This window comes from Syngnathoides biaculeatus, chromosome 4 (genome assembly GCF_019802595.1).
Source record: "Syngnathoides biaculeatus isolate LvHL_M chromosome 4, ASM1980259v1, whole genome shotgun sequence".
NCBI lineage: Eukaryota > Metazoa > Chordata > Actinopteri > Syngnathiformes > Syngnathidae > Syngnathoides > Syngnathoides biaculeatus.
The window spans coordinates 131811-149400 of record NC_084643.1 but is presented as its reverse complement, the minus strand read 5'-3'; the positions used below and the strand labels follow the sequence as shown (position 1 = coordinate 149400).

The window sequence follows — 17590 nt, the reverse complement described above, 5'->3', positions numbered from 1 at the left end:
TGCTAAGACTGAGACTTACTGTATTTTCATTTTCTTTTTGGAGATGATGTGCCCACTTTTATAGAGCGTCTTGTTGTCTGGAGAGCGTGCCCATGTCTCTGAGAGAAGGTGTTTTTTTTTAGGACTACTTCATTAAAATACAGTATTAGACTTTTTTTTAAACTACTAACATGTCGTTTATTATTATTTATGAAGGCTGGACTTCTATCCTTAAACTGCATATGTTGATACTGAGGAAACGGGTGTTGATATTCGCGATTAGCATTAGCGCACTAGCGACTAGGTTAAAAAAACACGCTAATATTCAGCAAGAGGTTAAAAAAAAACGCCAATATTCAGCGCACTCATACGTCATGTTACATGTACATTTTACATCTAATAATGTTTTTTTTTTTTTATAAAACACTTACAGATGCACGTCTGTCGTTTTAACAATGTTTTTCACTAGTGCAATGCTGCGTCCGTCAGCAACAAATGTCCGTGCGGTTGTGGTGTTTACATAATTCACCCGCGGGAGCTCGAGTTGGGCTACGGGGTTCCGCACGGACTGTTTTTGTTGTTGCGCTTCCGGAGAAAAGGTTAACAGAGTTCCCGCCGTTATGCGAGTAGTTTTGTGATGTCGAACAATAAACCAAGTTCTTTTCCTGTGTCTGACACTCCGCCTCCGACTCCTTTTCTCCGGCGCTACACTAGTGACCCCGACGTCAGTCCCGGCGTTTTCGAGACTGAAACGAACATGGCAACCGCCATCCTCAAATTGCCGGAGTTTTGGGAGACGTCCGCGGCAGCGTGGTTCGCACAGACGGAGGCTCAGTTCGCCCTCCGCGGGATCTCAGATGATTCCACGCGTTACTACCACGTTGTCTCAGCACTCGGGAGCTCAACGGCGGCCAGAGCAGTGAACTTCATCACCTCTCCCCCGGCCCGAGATAAGTATGCTGGGATCAAGGCTCACCTTCTCAAGGTTTTTGAGCTTTCACGGCCGGAGCGTGCCCGACGTCTGTTGGCTATTAATGGACTGGGGGACAGCAAACCTTCCGAACTCATGGAAATGATGCTAAACCTGCTGGGCACAGAAGAGCCCAATTTCATTTTCATGGAACTGTTTCTCATGTTCAGACGGCGCTCGCGAACAGTACCGTCACTGAGCCCCGGGCCCTGGCCGAGGAGGCCGACCGTTTCTTCCTGGCAACCCAGCGCTTCTCCCCTGAGACGCTGGCCGCAACGCGCAGTTAACGACGCTACTACGTCCGACCGCTACCCTGTCCCACACATTCAGGACTTCTCAGCCCACCTGGCGGGCAAAATCTTGTTCTCCAAGGTCGACCTGTGCGACGTTCCCAAGACAGCTGTAATCACTCCGTTTGGACTGTTCCGAGTTTCTGAGGATGCCGTTTGGTCTTAAAAACGCGGCACAATCTTTCCAGCGTTTAATGGATTCTGTGCTCAGGGACTTGCCATTTGTGTTCGTCTATTTGGATGACATCCTCGTCGCCAGCTCCTCGGAGGATGAACCTCCGCGACCTCTTCGCAAGACTTGAGCAGCATGGCCTGATCATCAACCCGGCGAAGTATGTTTTCGGGGTGCCCTCTATCCAGTTCCTCGGGCACCACATAGAGAAGAACGGCGCCGCCCCCCTTCCGGCAAAGGTGGAGGCCGTCTCCGCTTTTCCCCGACCTCGCTCGGCTCGGGGCCTCTGGGAGTTCCTGGGGATGGTGACTTTCTACCACCGGTTCATCCGCCGGGCGGCCAACATCATGCGCCCGCTCTATGAGGCTCTTAAAGACAAGGCCCCCAACCGAGACGTTGAATGGACAGCCGAGAGGATGGAAGCCTTCGAGGCTACGAAGGCCGCGCTGAGTCGTGCCGCTATGCTGGCCCACCTGACCCACAGGGCCCCTGTCGCTCTCACTACCGATGCATCGGACTACGCTGTTGGAGCCGTATTCGAACAGTGGGTCGGCGGCGCCTGGCAACCGCTTGCCTTTTTCAGCCGTCAGCTGGTCCCCAGGGAGCGCAAATACAGCACGTTCGATAGAGAGCTCCTCGGCCTCTGGCTGGCGATCCGCCACTTCCGCTCCCTATTGGAAGGCCGTGAGTTCAAGGCATATGTGGACCATAAACCCCTCACTTTCGCCATGTCCAAGGTGGCCGAACCGTGGTCCGCCCGCCAGCAACGCCAACTGTCTTCATCTCTGAGTACACTACGGACATCCAACACATCGCCGGCAAATCCAATGTGGTCGCGGACTGCCTCTCCAGGGCGATCGTCGGCACTGTGCATCTGGGTCTCGACTACTCCCGCATGAGCGCAGACCAGGCCTCGGACCACGGGGTGCAGGCCCTCAAGACTTCTGACACGGGTTTGCGCCTGGAGGAAGTCGCGGTTGGTGACTCGGGGGTCAGGTTGCTGTGCGACCTCTCGGCTGACCACCCTCGGCCACTGGTCCCTGCAAACTGGCGAAGAGCTGTTTTCGAGGCGGTCCACAACCTCTCCCACCCCGGAAGGAAACCGTCCGTGAGGCTGGTGGCCCAGAAGTTCGTGTGGCGCGGTCTCAAGAAAGATGTGCAGGCCTGGGTCGACTCGTGCGTGGCCTGTCAGCGGGCTAAGGTGCATCGCCACACAAAAGCCCCCTCGGAGCCCTTCGCTGTCCCTGAGAGGAGGTTTGACCACGTCAACGTCGACTTGGTAGGTCCACTTCCTCCCTCGCACGGATTCACCTACTTGCTCACCATGGTGGACAGGACGACCCGCTGGCCCGAAGCCGTTCCCCTCTCCTCGACAATGTCGTCAGACGTGGCCCGGGCGTTCATCGGCACGTGGGTTGCACGCTTCGGGACCCCGTGCGACCTTTCCTCAGATCCGGTCCGCAGCCAGGCAACGGTCCTCCCTGCTGGAGGCCACAAAAGGGTTCGCGCCGGTTCCCACGTCGCAACATGGCACCCCAGCTGCCCGGCTGCCCCGTCACCTGCGCTCTGCGGATTTTGTGTTTGTTCGTCATGACGCCCACCGTGGACCTCTCCGCCCCCCCATACGACGGGCCGTTCAGGGTCCTGGAGCACGAGGATAAGAGCCTGCTCGTGGACATTGGCGGCAGACCCGAGACTGTTTCCGCGCACCTGGACATTGCCCAGCCTTTGGGGTTGGCCCTCCCCCCGCGCCGGGGTCGTCCCCCTTTGCCCTGTGCCCCTGCGCCTGCCGGGGTGCCCTTGACCCCGCCTGGGCCCTTGTCCCGTGACTCAATGGACAGTGCCCCCCCCCCCCCCTCGGCCCCTACAGTGCACACCCGCCGGGGTCGGGTCGTCATCCCTCCACGGCACAAGGATTTTGACTATGGGTGAATTCTGGGGGGGCTTGTGTGGTGTTTACATCATTCACCCGCGGGAGCTCGAGTTGGGCTACGGGGTTCCGCACGGACTGTTTTTCTTGTTGCGCTTCCGGAGTAAAGGTTAACAGAGTTCCCGCCGTTATGCGAGTAGTTTTGTGATGTCGAACAATAAAGCAAGTTCTTTTCCTGTGTCCGACACTCCGCCTCCGACTCCTTTTCTCCGGCGCTACACGGTAAACACGGACAGTGTCCAAATATTGTTCCGGGAAGAGCAATTTGGTTCGGGGGGGGGGGCACAAATATGCTTTCTTATTATATTTTTACTGCCTTGAGGCAGACATTTTTGCGGCGACCAATTTTTGTGGTCAACTTTATCACAGCCCTTCAGTTGGGAGCTGACATGCCCAACAGCGGTGAGGACGCCTTGATTTTGACTTTGAAACCATATTTTGTTTTATTTTGTTTTTGCATAATTAAAATTCTGCAGTGTTGCAACAATACTCTTCTCCATTCACAAGACAGAATTTTAACTTTATATGGACTTTAAATGAAAAATAACCAGTGTTGTGATGTCGCCGCCTTCAAATATACAGTACTGTAAATTGAACTCCTCTTCAGCCATCCTGCTTTAAGCCACGAAAGCTCCTGGAATCCCAGTCGTCTCGATTCCCATACTCTTAAGAGACTCGGACATGGTTAAGATGGATGAGGAATGAGGCTAGGCCACAGGGCTCAGACTGGTTGTCAGACCATGACAAGTGCTCAAGGGGAAGATAAAGAAATGGATGAGGCACCAAATGAAGCCGCTTACATTCACAACCCCCCTCCAGACTATTGAGCTCGCCAGTCATAAAGCAGTACGAGGACGAATGAACGCTTTATCAGTCGAGAAATTACTCGAGTAGCGTTAATCCCCTTTCATTTTGAGTCATGCCAGGGTGGGAATGCATTCCTCTATTCTCCCTCTTGCTAATATGCGAAGGTCTGAACTTCACTGTGCACATTTTCTCTCCAGGAGACCACGACCAAAAACGATGTAATATGATTCAAAACAGCAAAACGTCATGTGTACAAAATAAGAACAAATAAATGGCTTCGGCTATGAGTCGCAGCGTCCAAAAAGGTCAATTTAATAACGGGTTTATTATGATTGTAGCTTGCAGCAGTGTCTAACTGAACTGCGTTGTATGTGCGTAATATTTTAAAGATTTTCCCCTTTTATGTGGCAAAAAAAAAATTGCTTAAAAAAAATGACGTTTGCGGCTGTTTAAACATGATCCGCTTTCCTTTCCGACTCTCGCTCGATCCCGTGACTCCTTAATCCCCCCCCCCCCCCCCCCCACGCGCGCGAACGCTGTGGCAGCTCCTGTCCCACAAAATGCGATCTACCACTTACAGACCCACTGTAAACTTCTCAACTTTCCGGGGGGGGGGGGGGTGAATTGAGCCCAGATGCAATGAAGTCCCAGATGCTTGTGTTTAGTAAATATGTCGACAAACCCGAGACCATGAGTGACAAGGGGGGGGTCAAGCAGCGAAGAGGTCCAGTGCAGCGGGGGCTAGGAGCCATGAAAGCCACCTGGACCAGCCCGGGAGAGTGGGCCTCCTTTGTTATTCACAGTTGAAGCCCCTCAGGGCCACAAACTATCCGACTACATTGATATTTTCACGTAAATTTGGACTGCTGATCGCGCTACCTCCAGCCCAATCGTAGAACTGATGATTCATCAATTGTTTAGAATTGATATGTCATTACAATCTATAGTTCATCACAATATCATTAACAGGGTGACTGTCTTTATCAATAGGAAAATAGTTGTACGTTATTCAAGCCAATTTTTTTTTTATTTCAAAGTGTTTAGCGTCTATCGAACTGATAGCCGATGGCGTTAATCGGTACCAAAGTGTCTCAATTTCAAAAAAGCTGGCGGCCACCCACCGATTTAGACACAATCTGACATTGGGAGAACATCTCCACGGGAATTGAACTAGATTGGATCAAGGTGCACGTGGATGGTTGCCACTAAATTATCAAAGCTCACCCCGTGTTGCCCCGATAAGGTTCCGATGAACAGATAATATTATCTTCACAGTGGACATTAACATTCATTTAATCACAACAACCCCAAACAAAAAGACGAGGGGGGAACCTCGCAAATTTGGACCTTGTGGAGGGGTGTTGCTTCAAATTAATGAACAACCACTTTGCAAAAGTATTTGAAAGCATTATATAACCATGTCTTCTTCAAACAACTGCATACAGTACATAACTCGTGACTGAAAAAAAAATGACTAAATGATACTTTGTATGTGAAATTTGGTTACAGTGCAATCATCCATATTGTTTGCTGCTTATCCTCACAAGGGTGGGAGGGTAGTGCTGCAGCCTATCAACGGGAAGGAGGCGAAGGGAACCCTGAACTGGTTGCCGGTCAATCGCAGTGAACAATGAGACAAACAACCGCACTCACAATCACACCTAGGGGCAATTTTGAGTATCCAATTAACTTCAATTAAAGTAAGTTTCTTTCAGCTTGTCCCTTTCAGGATCGCCACAGCGTGTCATCTCAGATGAACGCACATATATGATTGGCACAAGTTTTACACCGGATGCCCTTCCTGACGCAACCCTTCTCAGGGAGTGGAGGCCCCAGTGGGATACGAACCCACAACCCCTGGTTTCCCAAACCAGTGCTCTAACCACTGAGCTACGGGGCCTCGTCAATTGATCTGATTTATTAATAAATCCAATTAATTTCGTGGGCAGCATCCCATTTTTGGGACATCATGATTTTCACGCATTATAACCTCTATTATATGAAAATATTTCATTGTTTTAATCCAAAGCCATAATTTGGTATCAGGAGAGGAAAACTCATCGGTCAAAGTTCACACGGAGTTATTTCCCTTTCCTTCCTGACCCAACATGGCTGCCTCAAGTACACAAAGAAAGGGAGAAAGGTCAGTATGCAACCAAGTTAGTCTTCAAAATGCTAATCCATCAGTATTATTAATGCGTAAGTGTCGTTCTAGAATAAGAATTAATTCATAAACATATCTCTAGTATGTACCACTTCACAGAACTGAACGCTGCCCCCGAGAGGGTACATCTTTTTTTGCCCTTTGTTTTATGCGTTAAACAAAAAAGAAGAATTTCCTTGATTGTGGCCTGTTAGGAGACTTTTTATCTCAATCAGGCAAAAAATTGCCACGCTGCCCATGAATGGGTTAACTTTTCCAAGCGCACGCTACTGACAACCAGCATTGCTTGTGGGGTAATACTGCTAGAGGGGCGTGTCAAGCCAGGGGTTGAGACAAAGCGGCTATCTGATTGGCTATTATTGTACGAGTGATTGACAGGTCGGAAAGGTCCATTAACGCATTTAAGTATACTGTACTCTCCGCTTTGGTAACAAATTTGTTTGGTGGAGTTTGAGCCTCAGTAAACATTGGCAAATACTGCCTTCAGCACTATTTGTCATTAAGCTTTAGCCACAATTTTGAATTGAGTAATTAAATCTGTGCATTGTTATCTTTGCAAAAGCATTTTGGGGTGAGGGGGGGCATGAAAGTGAGCATCAACTGCTTTTGACGTGAGCATGCATTGTTTTCGGAAAGAGAGAAGGTACATCTTTTTTGCCCTTTTGTTTTATGCGTGAAATGAAAAACAAGTGTTATTTCCTTGATTGTGGCCTATCAGGAGACTTTTATCTCAATAAGCCAAAAATGTGTTTATTTAGGTTAATGTTGCTTTTTTTTTGTGATGTGGGAGGAAACCCACGCAAGCACGGGGATGAACATGCAAACTCCACACAGGTGGGTCTGGGATTGAACCCGGGACCTCAGAACTGTAAGGCCAATGCTTTCCAGCTGCTCCACCATGCCGCCCCATGGCTTTATAGTTAAATCTAATTATTTGCCTGGTCATATTTAAACATTACTGGTGGATCTTCACTGGGGCAGACTTTCAGACCGTGACAGCATAAATATTTGGGGAAAGCACTTTCTGTGTCCAATAAAAAGCACAATCTTCAAAAAAAGACAGGAAGATGTTGCGAAAAAGAGAACTTTTAAAAAATGTTGAACCTTGAGGGGACGCCCTGTCACCAGAGTGGGCCAACTTAAGGATGAGAGCTCAAAAACGGGAAACTAAGACGTCAAGGACCCAACAATGAAACCTATTAGATGGAGGGAGGGCAAAGGAGCACGCGTCCACACAATGTTGAGAAACAAGAATGGACGGTGCATCCCCGCACTCGCAGAAAGAGCATTTGAACAGACCAAGCGAATAGGAAGATGCTTACCTTTTTTGATAGACGGACGTATGCGAGGCTGCAGCTTGCTCTCTGCTTTTGTAAAGTCCAGCCTTCCAGGTTCCGTCGGCGGGCGCGCAGAGCCAGAGCACCACCAGCGCGGTCCAAAGCAAACTTTTCCTGGAACGCGCAAACACGTTCTGCCTTTGGCAAAGTCCCATTGCCGTAGCGACGAACGGCTCAGTGAGCCACACTTGCCCGGCTTGGGAAAGCCAGCTCGGGGGGGGGCGGGGCGAGAGTTAAAGGTGAGATGTGTCAAAAAGCGGCTGGTGACATGCGCATCCCGTCCGATGCAATATTATTCTTGTGTGATGCGAAGCATGAAAAGCTTTGCGGCCTGATAATAATAATTTAATCACCCAACGCGGACATGTTGGCGCGGACGCTGCCTGCGTTAATTGTTCTCCTCGGCGTGACCGCGCACGTGGAGCTGAAACATCAGTGGGCGTGAAAGGAGTTTTTATAGGGTCCTGTGGTCCCTTTAAAGCACAGCCTACTTACTCCTTTCAGCCTGCCCCGTTTCTTTGTGCCTCTCTCTCTCTCTCTCTCTCTCTCTCTCTCTCAAAACAATGCATGCTCACGTCAAAAGCAGTTGATGCTCACTTTCATGCCCCCCCCCCAAAAAAATATTATTTGCAAAGATAACAATGCGCAGATTTAATTGGCCGTCGTTATTACTTTTAACAAAATATTCAAAATTGTGGCTAAAGCTTAATGACAAATAGTGCTCTAGGCAGTATTTCCCAACGTTTACTGAAGCTCATACTAAAGAAAAAAATTCCCGTTACTCCACCAAACAAATAGTTAAAAAGTGGACAGTACAGTAAATGTGTTAATGGACCTTTCTGAGCTGTCAATTACTCGTAGAATAGCCCTGGCTTGACACGCCCCTCTAGCAGTATTACCCCACAAGCAATGCTGGTTGTCAGTAGCGTGCGCTTGGAAAAGTTAACCCATTCATGGGCAGCGTGGCAATTTTTTGCCTGATTGAGATAAAAAGTCTCCTAACAGGCCACAATCAAGGAAATAATTCTTTTTTGTTTAACACATAAAACAAAGGGCAAAAAAAGATGTACCCTCTCGGGGGCAGCGTTCAGTTCTGTGAAGTGGTACATACTAGAGATATGTTTATGAATTAATTCTTATTCTAGAACCACACTTAGGCATTAATAATACCAATGGATTAGCATTTTGAAGACTAACTTGGTTGCATACTGACCTTTCGCCCTTTCTTCTCTCGGAAAACGCTCCATGTGTACTTGAGGCGGCCATGTTGGGTCAGGAAGGAAAGGGAAATAACTCTGTGCTAACTTTGACTGATGAGTTATCCTCTCCTGATACCAAATCGTGGCTTCGGATTAAAACTTAAATATTTTGATATCCTGAAGGATGTAATGCGTGAAAATCATGATGTCCCAAAAATGGGACGCTGCCCACAACAATGATACGAACAAAATGTTCCTCAGATGTGCTTGGGGAACGTGCAATTCTGATGAAAGATATCCTGCTTGGTTACAAGGGGCCCGGTTGAATCATTTTCCAGAGCCTAAAACACAGTTGACGAAGTGTCTACGATGGATTAAGGCTCGCAGACGACCGCGCGTACAATTAAACATGGACAGTATCAACAAACACAAGGCTCTCTTGGACAAGTTTGACGCATTTGGCAAAAAACATACCCCAATATTATCTGGAATACACGATAGAGAATCGACTTCAAACATCAGGTTCAATCGCCATTTTGAAAGCTTGTGGGACATGGCTAAGGGGGCGGAGCTAAAGGTCACCATCGGAAAGGTCCACCGGACCTTCTCCCATCTCGTGCAAGAGCATTTCATTGTTCAATCTGTCACTACAACTGGCATAAATAGATGAACAAAGGATATGACGTCACGTAAATAAATGAGAATTTGAGCACCAGTTGGAAAGAAAGCTCATTTCCCGTGGCACAGCAGGTGATCTCTCACGACCCTCTAATGTGGTTGGAAAATAACTCGGTGCAGCCTTTTTGGAGCCAAGTTGCTGGAGGTATCATTCGAAAACGCTCCAGCGTGAAGCCACCACGCCACACATGTTCGAGCACGCTCATCGAACTAAACGTGGTAAATGGAGTTTTGAAGTTTTGATAGTGGAGCTCGACACAACCACAGGAATATAAACATTCATCCATCCGGTTCCTAAGACGCTTATCCTCACAAAGGTCACATGAGTGCCAGAGCCTATCCCGGCAAACTTCAGGTGAAAGGCAGACTACAGCCTCAACTGGTCATCAGTCGCAGGGCACATTTTGACAATGTCACTGAGCTGGAATCGATCCCACGCCGGCCGCGCAGAACTCAGGCATGTGTACCATTAAGTGTACCTAATCCTGTTTGCCTTCATCGTTCGAACATGACGCGATATGAGATTTTTTTTTAGTTCAGCGGCGCCGTGCATCACCGCATGTATATGTAGTGGAAGCCTGGCAGAGTCATCAGGTGCCCATTCAGACAGAAACTGGGAGGAAAGCAGCCAACAGCCCAAATATGTGCGACATGTCCATCTATCCATCCATCCATCCATCCATCATCTACTGCTTTTCCGGGTCGGGTCACAGGGCAAGTAGTAGCAGTAGTAACTTCAGCAGGGATACGCAGACTTCCCTTTCCCCAGCCACTTCTTCCAGCTCTTCCGAAGGGATCTCGAGGCGTTCCCAAGCCAGCCGAGAGACATAGTCTCTCCAGCGTGTTCTGGGTCGTCCTCGGGGTCTCTTTAAGGTGGGACATGCCCGGAACATCTCACCAGGGAGGCGTGCAGGTAGGCATCCGAATCAGATGTCCGAGCCACCTCATCTAGCTCCTCCCAACGCGAGCCCCTCCCGGATGACCGAGCTTCTCACCCTATCTCTAAGGGAGAGCCCGGAGGAAACTCCTTTCGGCCGGCTGTATCCGGCCAGGATCTTGTTTTTTCGGTCACGACCTGCATCTCATGCCCACAGGTGAGGGTAGTAGGAACGTGGATCGACTGGTAAATCGAGAGCTTCATCTTTTCGACTTTGCTCCATCTTCACCACAACGCACCGATACAAAGTCCGCATCACTGCAGACGCTACACCGATCCGATCTGTCTGTCGATCTCCAGCAACGTTCTTCCCTCACTCGTGACCAAGACCCCAAGATACTTGAACTCCTCCACTTGGGGAAGGATCTCATCACCAATCCATCACACCATGACGTTCTGGTCAACGTTCTCTGAACATTTTAATCGTTCTATTTTTCAGCGTTCTCAAATGAGGATGACACATCTGGCGTGTGATTAACGTGTGTCTAACGCATGAATAACGTGTTTCTAACGCACGAGAAGCGTGTAACAGCGACCAAATAAGATACCTGTATACACCATTAGCGTGTGCTAATGTGTCACTGGCACGCGACGAGCGATTTGTCAACGTTAGACGAGCGTGTTGAGCGCGTGACTAAATGTGTGAATAACGACATAATAGCGTTTTGCTGGCGTGTAATTTTTACAGTGGAACGGGAACGAAAACGTTGGAAATTTCATAGTCACTTCAGTTGTTCTCGTGAGTTTGAACAGTCAGCATCATGCCGCCTAGACGAAAAAAAGGTGGGGTGCGGACTTCAGCAACTAACGCTGGCACTAAGAATGCAAAGCCTCTTTTCACTAGCAATGTCTTTGGAGGAAAAAGAACACGTCCGAGAAGCAACGCACCATGTGACACCCCCTGGAGACCCTAAACACCATGGAAACCCCAGTGATGACGGTCTGACGGTAACAAACGATAAGTAACAACCAAATAGTAACGACTGACTAACGATAGGCAAACGCGTGCAACGCTCGGCGAATGTTAGTAAAACGTTCCACGAATGTTCTGCAGCGTTTAAAATTAAACGTTTATGAACGCTGGTCTCGGTGAGAACTTTTGTGCATGTTCAAAACTTTTTTCCCGGACCGGCGTTCTCCGCCGATTCCCAGCGATCATTGACGTTCACTAGTGTTTAAACACCGCTCTTCTGGCGCTATCCCGGCGACCGTGGGCGACTTACCAACGTTTCCTCGAACGCTGACCAGAACGTCATGGTGTGACGGGGCCTTAAGGACCGCAACCCAAGATGAGAATGTGCCGTTGGACAACTTCACTTCTCAATGTGTCATGAAACATGATCACATGTTGATGCTGCATTGACTAAGCGGGAGGTGGACAATCTGATAATTGAACGAGATAAATGATTAGTGCTGTTAAATATTTGGACTTGCAGAAGTATTCTGAGAATTGGGACAGTAGGTGGTGGTAGTGGGGGGGGTAGTTCAACGAGCTCAATTGATCTCACACACAACAAATCAGGAAGCTGACGGGGGATTTGGGGGTCTGCAGATAAAAGTTTTGCCTCGCAGTCTCGGAATCTTCTGAGTTCAGTTTGTACAAACGGTGGCGCAACGCAGGAAGCGGAGTTGTGGACTTCACGTAAATCCCCGCAGTCACGAGCAGCTGAAAATAATTTCGTCTTCCGAGGAAGGGGATCGGGTTCGACTCCATTGAGAGAATTTTTTTTCCCCACTCGTCTGTTTTAAGTAGCTGCTCTCCTGGTTCCTATACCTCGACGCTGTGCAAACACATTACTTATGGTTTGTATAGGTTTGCACGGAAGAAAGATCTGGCTTTCATTTTGGTAGTGCTGATTCATGAGTCATGAGAAAAAAACTGTTTCATTTTTTTCCCCTCAGGATGGACGTTTGGATGTGCAAAATGTTCAAATCTTAAAAAAATCAATGAAATACATAAAATAAAAACCTGATGTTTGTATAAGGTCCACAAGGAACAAAGATATAAGAGACTGCTTGTACACGTAAAAAGCAGAAGGAAAGTAGGAAATTAATTTATTGGTGAGATATTTTTGACTGATTATGATTGGAGCTGGTCCGATCATAAAGATTCCTAATTCCAGTTGAAAACACATAAATGAAAGACCTGGATTAAGGAAGCTACTTTTGGTTTGATTAACAGTGATACTGAAAAATGGGTACACCGTCTGTCGTCCATTAAAACGGACCCTTCTGGCTTCTGCATCTGAGTGAAGTGCTGCCATCTAGTGAGCAAAGAATAAAATGGATCATTAATTCAAACCCTCAACCTAAAAGCTCAAAATCTATCATCATTTCCCACTGGCACCGCATCGCCGTCTTTAGTCAGTATTGAGCGATAAACAGACACCCTGGAGCACCCAGTGGGAGAGGTGCTCCGTAGTGAACAGATCCGCCTCAAAAACCAAACCCACACCCATCGCGTTCCTCCGTAACGACGTGGTGTACACCGGAGTCCGCAGTGTTTTCTGTGGAACACAAGGCGTGCAAACATTGCCAAAAAACAATTTTAAAAAAAGCTGATACAGGTAACGCGAATTGCGATCCACACCTGTAACCTGAGTCGTCGGGTCTCAATGGGGATGACTCTGAGAATGGGCAGCTGGACCTCCAGAACTTTAGGCTTACTCTTGACCAGGCAGCCGTCATCTATGTCCCAGTCAGCTCCCTCCAGGTACAGACCAGACACAAAGCAGCCTGCGAGAATTGACTCACATGAATCGGCCTCTAAACCACTGGTGTCAAACACAAGGCTTGGGGGCCAGATCCGGCCCGCCACGTGATTCTGCGTGGTCCACAAAGGCGAATCCATGATTCTTGTAACAAGCTGTACCAAAAATTCAAATAGTCCCATATGAATGATAACGTTGCATTATTGCAAGCATTTTTGTGCTACCAAACATCAGCAATAGATGAAAAACCCACTTTGCTTGATTTCTGATTCCAAAACTAGTTCATAAATTTCATGTGTAAATATGATGAGGGGATTTTTATGGTTTTACGGTCACAATAGCCCTCTGCGGGAAACCGGAACTACAATGTGACCCACGACAAAAATGAGTTTGACACCCATGCCCTAAAGTTTTAATGAGTCCGTGTTTATCTTAACTTTTACTTCCAATACATACAAGTAAAACGTTGCAAGGTCCACTATGACATTCTTTACTTTTAATTGGTTTAACATACGAAAATGAATCCATCTTTGCAGCTAGATATACGAAGAAGTTATAAATTGTATTTTTAAATTTTTTACGTTATTATATTTATTGATATATATATATATATATATATATATATATATATATATAGAGAGAGAGAGAGAGAGAGAGAGAGAGAGAGAGAGAGAGAGGGAGAGAAAGAGACATTTAATTAATTAATTTTAAATTATTAAAAAATACAAGTCAAACGTTGCAAGGTCCACTATGACATTCTTTACTTTTAATTGGTTTAACATACGAAAATGAATCCATCTTTGCAGCTAGATATACGAAGAAGTTATAAATTGTATTTAAATTTTTTTTATTTTATTATATGGATTCATATAATTAATTAAGTAATTAGTTGAATATTTAATTAATTAATTTTAAATTTTAAAAAACTTTGCAAGGTCCATTATGACATTCTTTACTTTTAATTGGTTTAATACACTAAAATGAATCCATCTTTGCAGCTAGATATACGAAGAAGTTATAAATTGTATTTAAATTTTATTATATGGATTGATATAATTAATTAAGTAATTAGTTGAATATTTAATTAATTAATTTTAAATTTTAAAAAACTTTGCAAGGTCCACTACGACATTCTTTACTTTTAATTGGTTTAACATACTGAAATGAATCAATCTTTGCAGCTAGATATAAGAAGTTATAAATTGTATTTTAATTTTTTTATTTTCTTATATTTATTGATAGATATAGTTATTTAATTAATTTATTTATTAATCAATTAAAAAAAGTACAAGTCAAGCTTTGCAAGGTCCACTATGGCATTCTTTACTTTTAATTGGTTTAACATACTAAGATGAATCCATCTCTGCAGCTGGATAAACGAAGAAATTATAATTTATATTTTAAATTTTTATCTTTTTAAATGTATATATATATATATATGATTATTTTTTAATTAAAAAAACAGCTAGGTGATGATGCAAAAAGTCAATAATGTTCAAGGATTTTGGGGTAGCTACCAGAGTAGATGAGACGAGAGTGTCTCTCCCCCTGAACTCACCAGTTGCAGTCGTATATCTCACCTAAAAGAAACAAAAGAAATATCTGGACTCATCTGACTTTTGATGCGGAACAGAAAGTGGACAAAACAATTACTAATCTCGCTACTTGCAGTTGAAACTGAATTTTCTTTGCCTTTTATTCATCAGGGCGTTATGAATGAAAACGTCACTTTTTTTCCTTGCAGATTCTCTCAATTTCTAGCAATGTCAAAAATCTACAGGATATAAAACAAATGTGTTATTATTATAATTAGAATTATCAGCAGTAGTGCCAAAGTCCGGGTCATCGATAGTATTGTATAGTGAAGGTGTATGATTGGTCAATTATTAATTTTAGGCGATTTCGTGGGCTGCAAAAAAAAAAAAAAAAAAAAAAAAGAATTGCAGTGGATTACCTTGTGACGGTCTGTCATTGACTTCTTCGTCTTCCCTGTAGCGGGTCACCTCCGTGTAAAGCGTGGAAAGATCCAGAGGCCAACCATTTTGTCTGCATGCCGCCTGGACTAAGGCAGTCAGGTAGGATTCTGGGATGTGGAGTCCTGACAACCACATGACCTTTGGCTCGTCTGCATCCACCTTTTTAAAAAAAGAAAATGTAAATGATGCTGTCACACAAATGCACATGACTTCACGTGAATTCCTCCTCACCCATGATTTATACTGCTCGAACCGCCTCTTGAAATGGATCATCCAGTTGCCCAGGGACTTGAGTGTGTCGGGTGCCAATTTCTTCCAAATAGCAGGGATCTGACCATTAAAAAGGGCTCGGGCGACTTCATCCAGCTCACTGCTCATGCCCACCTCGCCAGCCAAGGCCTACACACACACACACGCACACAGACCAGACAATCAAAACCAAAGTCAGCCTGTGAGGGTGACAAAAAGACAAAAACTGCGTGTCAATCTCTCGCACCCTCTGCAACTCAGCCAAGGACCGCTTCATGCGGACCACGAGCTTGTTGAAGCGCTCCAGTTCTTGAAGAAGCACCACAGACGTCGGGGAGATCTCGGCGCCGAACTGCTTGCGGATAACGTCCAGGTCAAACAATCCGGGTAACTTGTTCTGAATGTCCTGGGCCACCTGCGTGATGTACTCATCCCGACTGATGCTTCCACCGGACTCACCTGAATCAGAGGAGGTTGCTCTGAATTGGTCAAAAGGAACATATGACAAACTAGGGAAACAAAAAGGAATGTGAAAAAAACGGTCCATCTTACCCGTCTGTGGTTGCAAGTCTATAAGATGCAACCACATGTCTTTGGCTGCTTGTGTGTAATATCCAATCTCTGCATTGGAGTGAAGACCCATCACCTCGGGGGTGTTTGCCAACGGCAGAGACTCGATCTCATCTGTAACCAGTAACGAGCCGTAAATGCGGACTGCTGAATTCTAATATAACACAGAAAAAAATCCAAATACAAGCTGACCAATATATAATGTCTTTGGTCCATTTGGAGGAACCTTGTAGTCTACGTCGTAGTTTTTGAAGAAGTGAAACCTGCAAAAGTCATAAAAGAGGAAGTCTCCAAAATACTCATCCATGTAGACATTCAGGATCCTGCGGTCAAAACTATCGATGACTCGTCCACCGTACATCACCTGTGAAAGATATGTATTTGAATTTGCAGCAGAATTTAGAAAAACAAGTAACAACACATGAACTCTCTCCCCAACCTCGCCTATAAGGTACTTGATACTCCCCCAGGGAATGTTGCTCTCTTTTTGGTTGTGCGCTTTGGTCAGGTAGGTGTTCAAGATCTCCAAACAAACCTGTTGAGCACAATTGCAACACTGAGCTCACTCAACCCGGTCCAGCCTCCTCCAAAAAGTTCTTTGTGCCGCGTACCAAGAAGTCCGACTCGCTGAAGTCGTAAGGGACGTTCCAGCCAATTTTGCCGTACTTGCGCCTCTCTTGCACCACAGCGTGGAAGAAAGAGAGCACATAGACCAGGCTGCGGAAGGCGGAGTGTGGGCATCCGGTCATCGTCTCATGGGAGATTTTAGAGTAGGTGGCTCTCATGTTGAGCTTGAGACCATTTGGAGCCTCCGTGACAACCTGCAGCGCATGACAGCATTCCGGCTTTATGGGAGCGGAACCGCCGTTTGGAACAAGTCTGAAAGGGATCTTTAAAGGTCAAGTGTCATCCCTGTAAACATTCTAAAATAGATATTGTAATGAAAAATACATAAAGCATTATTCACTTCAATGTCTATACGAAAAAATGAATATGCGCGTCATCCATGTGCAACGTTGCGGAAGTGTCATTCGACATCCAAGTGGTCCCCATATTGGCTGCATCTTCTGTCCGTGACGTCACCCGGACATTCGCCATTGCAAACAGAGACAAACGTGCCCCTTCCGATACGGAAGCTCTTTTCGAAGAAGAGAACATCTCACAACAGAGTCAAGAGTGTCCGGGGCAATATTACCCTATCGTTTCGAGCCATATTTAGATAATATGCGGATCACGGCCAAACCGCCTCCCAGTCCGATCCACTTCCGCGGCGGAGATGACCCATTGCGGCCCGGCGCCATGACGAGCCACCCCGGCCAACAAGACTTGTCGGCCGGGGTGGCTCATTTTCGGCGCCGAGGTGGCTTATCATGGGCTTTACGGCGTTGCTGTCACATGCGGCTGAGTGCGCCATTGCCGGCAGCGTTGTATATAGCCGCCGCTGTCCGCGAGCCTGACACGGCAGCCTTCGCCGGCGAGCCGACGCGGCAGCCATCCTCTGCGCACATCAACACATTTAACACTCCTGTCATACATACGCGGATCTTTTGTTACGTTATGAGAGACAGATGATGTGGTTGGCTGCAAACTATTATTTCTTTTTAGTAGCTGTATTCACACT

At 46.4% G+C, this 17590-nt stretch overlaps 2 protein-coding genes and 1 non-coding gene across 10 annotated transcripts in view; all 3 read right to left on the bottom strand.

Annotated features, from left to right (window-relative positions):
- Positions 1-8060, bottom strand: part of emid1 (EMI domain containing 1) — an 80970-nt gene extending 72910 nt beyond the window's left edge. For 4 of the 5 annotated variants that reach the window (XR_009794763.1, XM_061818248.1, XM_061818247.1 and 1 more), the window contains exon 1: positions 7635-8060. Coding sequence is in view for 4 of the 5 variants with exons in the window: in XM_061818248.1 (XP_061674232.1) it covers positions 7635-7804 (170 nt within the window). In the remaining variant the exon portion in view is untranslated. Of the gene's footprint in view, positions 1-19; positions 99-410; positions 446-7634 lie in introns of those variants that run through there. The other variant, XM_061818250.1, reaches the window with a different exon arrangement.
- Positions 5976-6048, bottom strand: trnap-ggg (transfer RNA proline (anticodon GGG)). Its single transcript has one exon. It is a non-coding gene; the product is annotated as a tRNA-Pro (tRNA).
- A 4469-nt stretch (positions 8061-12529) lies between the features above and the next one.
- LOC133499855 (dynein axonemal heavy chain 10-like) overlaps positions 12530-17590 on the bottom strand; it is a 35014-nt gene continuing 29953 nt past the window's right edge. Inside the window, exons 57-66 of one of the 4 annotated variants that reach the window (XM_061818237.1) lie at positions 16581-16790; positions 16409-16504; positions 16162-16333; positions 15952-16083; positions 15647-15858; positions 15382-15549; positions 15129-15309; positions 13054-13199; positions 12811-12970; positions 12530-12727 (exon numbers count right to left, since the gene is read on the bottom strand). In XM_061818237.1, the coding sequence (XP_061674221.1) occupies positions 12824-12970; positions 13054-13199; positions 15129-15309; positions 15382-15549; positions 15647-15858; positions 15952-16083; positions 16162-16333; positions 16409-16504; positions 16581-16790 (1464 nt within the window). In that variant the 3' untranslated portion in view covers positions 12530-12727; positions 12811-12823. Of the gene's footprint in view, positions 12971-13053; positions 13200-14691; positions 14755-15128; positions 15310-15381; positions 15550-15646; positions 15859-15951; positions 16084-16161; positions 16334-16408; positions 16505-16580; positions 16791-17590 lie in introns of those variants that run through there. The other 3 variants (XM_061818240.1, XM_061818239.1, XM_061818238.1) reach the window with 3 other exon arrangements.